Here is a 10664-nt window from a genome sequence, read left to right as displayed (position 1 = left end):
TCCTGCATCATAGAGTTGAAAAATGAATTAACTAATTCGTCACTCAATTTGAGTTTAATTCAATAAAAGTTTATTTGCATTTGATTTGCAAGTTGCTTGACTTGATAAAAGTTAATTTGTTTTTTAACTTGATAAAATGAGTTACAATGACCTCATTATCTGCTTAGTGATTAATGATATTGTAGGAGTACCAATTAGTACTAGACAAATGTTACCAAAGTTATATAATGATAAAAGATTCTGTGCATGAGGTGAAGGTGGTTGGTAAATTGTCTTACACTTTCATCACGAATACCTACATTCTTGCAGGTTGCCAGCAATCATATGACATTTTTAACAAGTACCTTTAGTTACAATGATGAATTGTTGGCTGGCCTATGCTTCTTGTTAAAATGACACTCAAGGCCATTCTTCCCCCTTAAACACCGCCCACCCCCCCCCCCCACCCCCCGGGGCGCCTCCCCAAAAAAATTTCTTAAATTTATTGCAATATCCCTCAACATTAAATGGGTGGAAAATGAGTGCTCACAAATTCCTTCCTGATAGAGTTGAAGGACGAATTAACTAATTCATCACTCAAATTGAGTTTAATTCAGTAAAAAAGTTTATTTGAATTTGGTTGGCAAGTTGCTCTGCTCGATTAAAATTCATTCGTCTTTTAACCTAATAAAATAAGTTATAATGACTTCACTATCTGTTTAGTGATTATTGATATTATAGGAATACCAATCAGTATTAGGTAGACGCTACAAATGTTATATAATGATAAAAGATTTTGTGCATGAGGTAATGGTTGGTAAATTATTTTACACTATCATCACAAATGCCTAAATTCTTGCAGTTTGCAAGCAATCATATGACATTTTCAACAAGAAGTACCTTCTGTATTTAACAATAATGAATTGTTGGCAGGCCTATACTTGTTCTTAAAATGACCCCCAAGACCATTCTTCCCCCCCACCCCCCTCCCTGATTCTCAAATTTATCGCAATATCCCTTGACATTAAATAGGTAGAAAATGAGTGCTCCCAAATTCCTTCATGTTAGAATTGAAAAATGAATTAACTTGTTACTTGAACTGAGTATAATTCAGTAAAAGTTCATTCGAGTTTGACTTGCAAGATAAAGGTTGATTTGTCTTTAGCAAAATAAATTAACAAGCCAAGCTTAAATTTAATTTAACTTGTTGAGACCCCAGGACTTAGAGGTTCTAGGTTCTAATCCCTCGTTTCTCTTGCTGCTTTTTAATTCTCACCCTCCCCCTATTTAAAAAAAATTAAACTCGTTAAAATAATTAAATAAGTTTGAATATTGAAATGTTCAACTTGATTAAACTTGTTTACACTCTTGTTCTGTGATGAATATCCCCAAAACATAATTATATTAGCAAGAGATTTGAGTAAACTTGCCATTTTCATTCTAGAACTTTTGAATCACTGGAAAAAATATTTCGATCATTTACCCGCATTATGCTTGGAATAGAAAGCAGAACTAAAGACCAACACAGGCTCACCGTTCCCCACACCAAAAAAAACCCTATGGTCGTTGTTGTGAACTTTTTAGTCTTGAAACAAAATATGGTATTCTCAACTAATCATATGCATTGAGAAGCTTGTTGGACCAATTTACTCCACTTTGTTTATGTTGAACAACAAAATTCATTGCGTTCAGAAAGAGCCTTCCTCCATCTTGTAGCGCATATAAAAACTGTAGTTTACAAAGAACCACATGGGGATCAGCACCTTAGGGTTGGGCATCCAAACACGTCGTACCCCATTTGACTAATTCGACTTGTACTTTGCTAGTCAGTCATTTTTACGGTTGAAAACAAATTTCAAAGAACCGAACAGAGTCATATTCAGGATTGGTTTGAATATTAAAAAAAAAATGTTTGAACTTGGCTCGTGTTTGATAATTTTTTGAAAGAAATTGATCGAACTTAGTTTGAAATTTCAGATATATATATTCACAAAAATGTTTTGATTGGCTAGCTAAAATATCGAGTTCAAGCACATACAATCAAATCTTGGTTTGGTTTGAAATTTCATGCTATATCATATAGATATTTTTCACCCAAATTTGTTGTTTTTTTCCCTCAATTTTTGCTCTCAAATATTCAAGAAATCTATTACGATGAATTAGGGATGTGATTAAAATCAATTATGCCTATTCAAAAAATATATTAGGATGAATTATGAACGTGACTAAAATCATTTATGCCTATTTAAGATACAAGAGTATTATGTGCTTGCTATTTTATAAAATGAGCAATATATGAAAAGGAAAAAAATGGAATTAAAAAAGGAAACTTTAGATGTATTTTTATGAAATTTACTTGCATTATATGTTCTTGAACATATTGAATCGGATATCGTGAAAATCGTGATTTGTTTGTTAATATTTTTTATTTTAAAATCAAATTTGGGCTTTGGATTGATTCTTAAACAAATAAGTTTGAATGAGTTTGCTTTGAGATAAGTTCAAATTGAGTACCGAGCTATTTGATTCGATTTGCGACCCTAGCCATTTTCTTACCTTTTATCTGCTCCGTATATTGGCGAGTACTCGATTGTCGAATACCTGTTAAAAGTGAACAAGGCCGACAGCTACTCACTATGTCCCGCTTGTCATTTAAATTTTTTTAAATGCTTTATATTAATTTAATTTTATATCTTACATATTCATCTAAGACTCAACAAATATTTTTTTCTGAAAAAAAGTCTCATGCTGAGAAACAAACATACAAAGAGACTACAAGAAAAAGGGAAAAAAATAAAAGAATTCGAAATCAATGAAAATTAAAAAATTAGTACCCCAATTTTTAATATATACTCCACATCAATTAAACTCTTTCCTAAAAAACAAAAGATCATAATGTCTATAAACGAATCTTGTAAACAAACTATTATTTCTCACATTTGTAGTGCAATTTGTTCCATAAAATTACTTAGCTCTAAAAATATTATTTTGTAGTATGTCTATAAAAATGAAAAAATATAAAATATATATATAGCACATGTCAGGTACTCGCGGGTTCTTAACACTGTGACCTTAACTCACCTTGCATATAAGCTGGTATCTGACTCTTTTTTGATCTGATCAAATAATGCAGATCAGGTACTCTATTTTTCAGATTGAATCAGATCGAATATCTGGGATTTTTGGGTCAGCAGGTATTTTTGCCCACCTCTACAAGCTACAGCACATAATGAAAGCAGCATTTGCACAATTTGGTGCAAAAAGGCGAGTCATGTCAAGGGAATCATCTACATCAAGCAGCAGTTGTTAATGTAGAAATGAAGGAATAAGAGTTTATGATACCATGAATCACCAGGAAAAATGCATAAAGGTAAAATATGAGCAAAGCAAGATGCCGTACATTGTGCATCTCATCGGCAATTTGTTGAACTAAGGATACAAGAAAAACATGATACAACCGGTGTTGCATCAAAGAAAACAGAAATGCATGCATGACTGCTCCTACTGTAGTTAGAGATCATTCTTACAAATGCTCTTCCCTGAAAAATTTTCCTTGGCTTCAGAATTGTTGGGTATGTTCGGCAAACCATGGTAATCCTGATTGAGGACACTGCTTTGAATCAGGAATAGGAACAATAGGTCCAAGGAAAATGCGCCACAAGTCCAGTAAAATTGTAACAAGCATTGCAGCCCCCAAGGCATCAATGGCCACTCTGGGTAGGTCCCACGGATCGCCAGGTTTTTCATCAACCCTGCACACCATGATGTCTTCCCATAAGAAGAACCGAGATAAGTATCATAGAAGCAACAAGCAATTAAATTCCCGAATTCTGGCACTATATTCCAAACTTCTTAATTAGTTCTAACAACAAAACCACAAACTATTTTGGTTAAGTTCTGTTCATGTATAATATCTCATCTTTTTTCACTCTCTTCCAAGTTTTCCAAAATCATATTCACATATTGAACACAAAACACTTGCACTTAAATTTCACGAGGCAAGCTACTATCAAGGAAACAGGCCAGCTGGAATCAAGTCAAAATTGTCCACAAAGTATATGTACAAGTTACTGGAAAGAGGCCACACAAAACCATCAAATTGAAACCAAACAAATGTCATGAATCTCGAGTCTGTTGGAGAATAAGTACATATCCCTATCACCAAGTTGTGCTAGAATATTATCAAATCCATGTCTTGCAAGACTACAGTCAAGACCTGGTTGAAAGCTCCTGATCAAGGGTCAAAGATCCAAGAAAATGAATAGATGGATCTCATTTCCCACAGATAAGATCACTTATTTAAGCAATCATGTTTAAATGGTTTACACCATCAAGTCAAGACTTTGCACTTTAACATTTTTTTCATCTGATAATTTCAGGTTTATCATGCTTGGCACAATGCAGCCATCATATAGAATTGAATTCAATCTAGTATTATTCATTCCAGTAGCATTGACAAGCTAATTCTTTTCCAACGTATCATTTCTTTTTTCCAGCATGTAACTCGTACAAACGCTTTACTCCAGTAAGTTTCTTTATTTTTTGACCCAATAACTATCTAAGAGCAAGCAACCAATCATATTCTCATTTCTTGCCAAAATTCAGTCTGTGCTTGGGCATACTCTCATCCTAATTGAGGCTGCATCAAAATTTTCATTTCAAAGGCACGAACTACTTAAATGGTAGCATTCCTATTCTCCTTTTATTAATGGTCATCTATTGATTTACAATCACCAGTACTTGCCTCTACTCTTCAACAGTAATGCTGTTTAGAAATAGTAGTACTTGCCTCTACACTTCAATAGTAATGCTGAGAAATGCTTAAACCCCACTATCAAGCCCTAAGACTTAGGAAGCTAACCAAGACATCAAGATAAAAGTGATAAAATCCAATAAGTCACACAGTGACAATAAATAAAAGATAGAATCCATAATTTGCAGTCTTACCTCAGAAACATTGGGAAGCTGACAATGAAATAAATTGCATAAAACAAGCTGCCAACTTTGTACATGGATGCTCGGTCCACAAACGTATAATAGGGAAACTGCACTTTAGTAAATTAGATTATTAGGTAGCTTGTCTAGTTCACCTTAAGCAACATAGCTTAAATGCTTTAAGATGGCACGCATAACAGCACTGTGCGATTAATTAAGTTAAAATTTACAGAAATGTTCAGCACATACATTTGCAATAGCCACTGTCTCCAGGTATGCAATGACATAGGCAAGAGCCAGAATCCAGCCAGCCTTAAAAGCCCATTGAATTGTCTCTGGCAACTCAGCAATTGCATGTTGTAGTCTACGAAGAGTAATGTTTGAAACAACATGGTAAAACAAGAAGCAGACGTGAGCGAGAAGGAAAGTTGTATGAGGTACCTGCAAAAAGAAAAAAACAGATAAAGATGTTAATCTGAACATGAAAAATAATACAAAAGAGCATAAGTCAAAACTTCTTAGCCATGACTTACATCATTCATCCTCCATGATGGAAAGGTATACGATGCACCCAAAACTTTGAAGAAGTAGTGAGTCCAAAAGTAATTTCCAACATAACTGAAAATCATCATCCAGAGATTAGCCTGTCATAAAAAGGAACCTTACAGTTAAAGCCACCATTATATATAAAGAATAATATCAGCAATGCCATGTATAGCTTAGCAAATATACAGCTTCACATATTGTTCAAGTGGCATTATCATTATTTTATAAGATAGGACCCAAACCTAAATTAAACATCATTTAAGAAAGACATCCAATTCGTTCAAGTTTCAAATTGTCAGCAATTTACAAAAATGTATCTTCTTCCTATATCATTCTTCAGGTAGTCATTTAAGAACCTTTGTTTTCATTTAATAGTTTTCTTTCATTTTTCAATTCATCACATCAAAGCTCATATGGCCAAACTAAATTAAACATCATTTAAGAAAGACATCCAATTCGGTTCAAGTTTCAAATTGTCAGCAAATTACAAAAATGTATCTTCTTCCTATTTCATTCATCAAATAGTCATTTAAGAACCTTTGTTTTCATTTAATAGTTTTCTTTCATTTTTCAATTCATCACATCAAAGCTCTTATGGCCAGATGTTGAGATTACTCTAAAGGATATATTTAATAGTTTTCTCATCAAAACAAGCTAATCCACCAGTGCAGCTTTGAAGATACATTTTGAAGCACTTGTTTACAGATTTTTTATTTTGATTTTCATACTCACATGCATGGAGAACATGATTAAGAGACATCCCTACCACAACTACATGTAAAACAGTATACAAACCACATCTAAAATTATATACAAAATGAAGTAGTTATGTCAACAAAATGGTGATATGACTACTCCAGCGAGATTAGCATTCACACTTCATCCAAAAGAACACTTGCCTTTACCCAATAGCGATTGCTCCAAGAAACATTGCTATCAGCCTGCAAAATATTCAACAGAATGTAAAGATGGGCTTTCTTACAAATATAAGACCTTGAATAATTAAGGTAATATTTATTTGAGGAAGTTTACCATCTAGGCTATACATTATCAGTTTATCACGTGATCTAGATAAAATGAGTAGCATAGACGAAGAAGAGTATGACCCCAGAGCACAAATTTCTTTATTTATGACTGAAGATTGGCTACTACTCCATCCATTCCAAATCTTTCGTCACTTTTCAAGGAATCACACTTTTGGTCAATAGTGGAATATATTTCTTTGGTTTTTTTTCCTGTCATTCTCTCATGAGCTCTTGCATGGTGGAATGTCCATAGATATAGGCGGCCAAACTTTTTTGTAGTCTTTAAGTTTCAATCACAAATCGATGTGATTGCACTTTTCAAAGCAATTGGTGCAAGCCATGTTTGGTTTCCGAAGACCCTTTCCAAACAAGTTAGGTTTTTATACTGCAACCATTTCAGGAAAATGAACAGAAAACCCATGATATGACACTCTAATGCAAGTGGCATTGTATTCTATTGTCTGACAATTGCACATTACTTGACCGACTTTAAGCCAAAACCATATGGTGGAGAAAAGGATACGTGCTCACCTTTCCAACAAATAGAAATGGTACTACAAAAGTAGGAACTGCCGAAACAAGACCAATAAGCAGATACTCCCATTCTGTGAATGTCTGCCATTAAAGGTTCACATTAAGTGGCATCAAAACAACAGAAATCAAAATCATCAAAAGTTATAAGGATCGTTAGCATGAAAGCTAGTTATCTTTGAATTCTAGGATTTGTCAAAAGTAGAAGGTTATCAATGGAGGAGAAGATTTCCAACCATGCAGGAAGAAATTGTTCAATGAGAAGCTCCAACTCATTGATTTGAATATAAAAGTGAACTCTAGTATGAAGATTATATACAGGATACATCAACTTAAAGACGATAGTGCCAAAACTTAAAATAAAACTCCATCCTCCAGAGGCTCTTGATTCATACAGAACCAAAAATTCTATAACTTTTAAAAGAATGTTACACAAATTTGAAAGTCATGTCTCAAGTAATAAAAGACTTGTTCTGCTAACCTATACTGTCACCATGGCCTCTAAAAACTCATATATTTCCACCCAGCTAAACTCATCTAAATATTTCCCACCAAACTCTTTGAGATTGAAAAGGCTACTCTAAAAGGCAAATTAATAAGCAAAGGGCCATTGTCTTAAACATCAGCAGGAATAATTGCTTCAGTTTAACACGAAATCTAAGAAAGACCAGTGACCAGAATAGCATTTTTCACTTGACATGTGGATTCCAAGAGCAGAAATTTGGGAAAACTCTGGAACAAAAAGAATTTGATTCAGTCAGATCTCCCAATTTTTCATAAATAACTGTCAATTCTAAAGTTTGCACAGCACACACTCTAGAATTGGATAACTGAGGATGAAATCCTGTTCTAATAGTGCATTGCAACTCAAAAGAGGGTAGGAAAAGTAAAATGGGAAGAAAGGAGCAAAAGGGAAAAGTTTCATTCCATCTACTTTTATAGACCCAATTTCAGTAGAGAAAGAGTTCCATATTCCCAGTATCAAAGAAACTGAGGACTTCAATGGTAAGATATGAAAATAAGCAACGTCCCTCCAAAATTTCAGCATATGCATTCCTTTTTCTAAAAACAGGAATCTAATCCAAGCAAAGAATATGGTGCAGATTTACCGTTTCTCTTATCTTTTTGCTTCTTGTTTAACATTTCAATCACACCAAGTTTTGGCTGTTAAGACCTTGCTAGGCGAGAAAGGGTTGAAAAACATATCCTGCATCTTTTTTTGCTTACTATGACAAACACTCTTATTTTCATCTGCCACAAGGCCAATTACTTTAAACATCATTTAAGTCCCTCGGAACATATTTCGTATAGCACTTAATCTGGGATAACAGCTCTCTGATCAACCTAAAGCCATTGAAATCTTTAAGACTATACCTTAAAGCCTACAAACTATGCAAACCAGGCTAATTCGTACATAAACCAGGCAATTCATAATATATGGAGCAATTACCTCATATAACTTGTAAGGAACAACAATGCCAAGGCAAAGCGTCAACCAGAAAGGTGTATATAGAAGAAAGAATATTTCGCCCCATCGCTTACTTGGATTTTGAGCTAACCACATCATACAATATCTATTAAACTATATTTTCGCCTTCAAAATCCACCTGCAAATGTTCAACAGTTCTATGGTTCAAAATTAAAATAAAATAAAACAAAAAACAAACTTTTTCATGAACCTCGATCATGATTTAAACAAAATGACATTCTAGACAAAAAATCGCAAACTAAAACTTTTACAAACAGGTCAAACATGGATTTCGACAACAAAAATGCAAACTTTGGGTGGGGGAGCTAGCTATTAGCAATTTAACTTGAATGGGCAGCACATGGACTAAACTCAAGAACCCATTAACAAGAATCAAATAGGATGAAACCCACTAATTCAAGTGAACTCACCTGCCCAAAAATCGACAATCTTCTCCAGAAAATCAAGAAATTTAATCCTAAGATTGTACCATTTAAAGAAAAGACAAGCCCAAGCACTTGGAACAAAAAGTACATAGATAGAGAAAGAGAGAAGAGCAGTAAAGTACCTCAAAGGACTTTTGCAAGTACTGATCTGTTCAAAAAATGACTGAAGAGTGTACTCAGGGTCTGTGACGTGATGGCTACTTTGATATGGTTGTACTCGTGGTCAGCAGCGGGGAAGAAGACAAACTTGACAGTGTTAAATTGGCCATAACGTCCCTGAACTTCGGGATACTTGTCTATTTGGCAATTTAAATTTTTAAAGTTCTTCTTGTAGGCCCTTAACTTCTTCTAATTCTTTGACTGTGAGGTTTCATGGAAGATTTTTAGCCATAGAGTTGGGATTGGATGGTATAATGGTGTATCTAATATTTATGGACATGATATGTAGAATTTTACACATCTTAAGCATATTTTATCAGTTATTTGTTCATACAAATATTCTCCTGTATCAAATTCTAGTCGAACAATAGTTGTGAATAATCGTAAATGCAGAAAATAAAAATCTAAAGTTGTAGAAAACTCACACCTTCAATTACTCATTGTGTTTGATACTGGAAATTCACTTGGGGAGTTGTTCGTTTTATTTTATCTTTAAATTGGCAACTCCTTTTAATTTTTTTTCATCTACCTAGGTATAAATTGCAATGGAAAGTCTAAGAAATTAATAAATATTAAATACTTGTAAAGAATACATGTTCGATGTACTAAAACTTGTCTTACTTTTATCTATTCACTTTGTAGACAAAAAAAGTAAGTAATATAACTGATTTTATGAATTACCTTTTTCTTTATCTAATCCATGTTGATTAGCTATTCATTCATTTCTTTTTCTTTTTTTTCATTCTTCTCAAATTTTAAAGACAATTTTTGAAATTTTCATTTCTTTTTATAATATTTATTTTTGTCTATTAGCCTTAGTTTGTTGGTAAATAAATCTCTAGAAAAATAATAAATAAATATTACACTAAATGAGAATATTGTATGTGTGAGGACTTGAAAATTCACCTATATTTTCCTTATAATTCCCTTTTATTTTGAATAAATTAATTCATAATTCCTTTACTACTACTTTACTTCCTCAATGGTTGTAATAAATAATAGAATCGAAAGTTTTACTTTTACTTGTATAGTTAGAGTACACTAGGGTTTTTGTGCATTTTGGTAGTGTGATCAGTTGGTGAGGTGCGTGTACTAAATTTGGTGGATAAGAGAAAGTATTAAGTAAGAGGAAGTGTGTGATTAGAAGTGCTAAAAATAAGTTAGTGAATCATAAGTTAAAACAAAAGTACAAGAGAGTTAAGAAAGTAGGCTTAAACCGATGTGCGCCGTTTGTTATCGGTTGAGTACACCACTTAACCAATACTTTCTTACCCTAATCTCCTTGTTTTTATTTCATTTAATCCTCCCTAATATAACCCTAAGGTCAGCCGAAATTTTTGACTAAAAACAAGAGGAAAGAAACAAAAACAAGAGGAAATTGGTGGCTTGACAAGTGTTGGCCATCCAAGCAGGTTTGATCAAGAAACTTTCCTATTTTCTTATCTTTCTTTTGGACCAAAATTCCTTCACTTTTTTCTTCATCTTGGCCGAGCTCTAGGAGAGGAAAAAGAGAGAAAACTCTTCAAGTTTTGCCTTGCTTTCTAACTTGATTTTGTGGAAAAATCAACCTCAATC

At 33.5% G+C, this 10664-nt stretch overlaps 1 protein-coding gene across 3 annotated transcripts; it reads right to left on the bottom strand.

Moving 5' to 3' along the window:
- Positions 1-3297: 3297 nt before the first annotated feature.
- On the bottom strand, positions 3298-9182 carry LOC113705055 (cycloeucalenol cycloisomerase). Of its 3 annotated transcripts, none has more exons than XM_027226923.2 (8): positions 9053-9182; positions 8467-8623; positions 7017-7100; positions 6360-6401; positions 5448-5558; positions 5164-5355; positions 4927-5024; positions 3298-3731 (listed from the first exon to the last, which is right to left on the bottom strand). In XM_027226923.2, the coding sequence occupies exons 2-8, from the start codon at positions 8581-8583 to the stop codon at positions 3539-3541; spliced, it is 837 nt and encodes a 278-aa protein (XP_027082724.1). In that variant the 5' UTR covers positions 8584-8623; positions 9053-9182; the 3' UTR covers positions 3298-3538. The 3 variants fall into 3 exon arrangements, with proteins under 3 accessions (XP_027082724.1, XP_027082725.1, XP_071918144.1); XM_027226924.2 differs by having other exon boundaries at positions 8916-9053; XM_072062043.1 differs by lacking the exon at positions 7017-7100.
- Positions 9183-10664: the final 1482 nt, after the last annotated feature.

Source organism: Coffea arabica, chromosome 8e (assembly GCF_036785885.1).
Source record: "Coffea arabica cultivar ET-39 chromosome 8e, Coffea Arabica ET-39 HiFi, whole genome shotgun sequence".
NCBI classification, from domain to species: Eukaryota; Viridiplantae; Streptophyta; class Magnoliopsida; order Gentianales; family Rubiaceae; genus Coffea; species Coffea arabica.
Note: the sequence above shows the minus strand (reverse complement) of the source record. Positions and strands in the feature narration are given on the sequence as shown.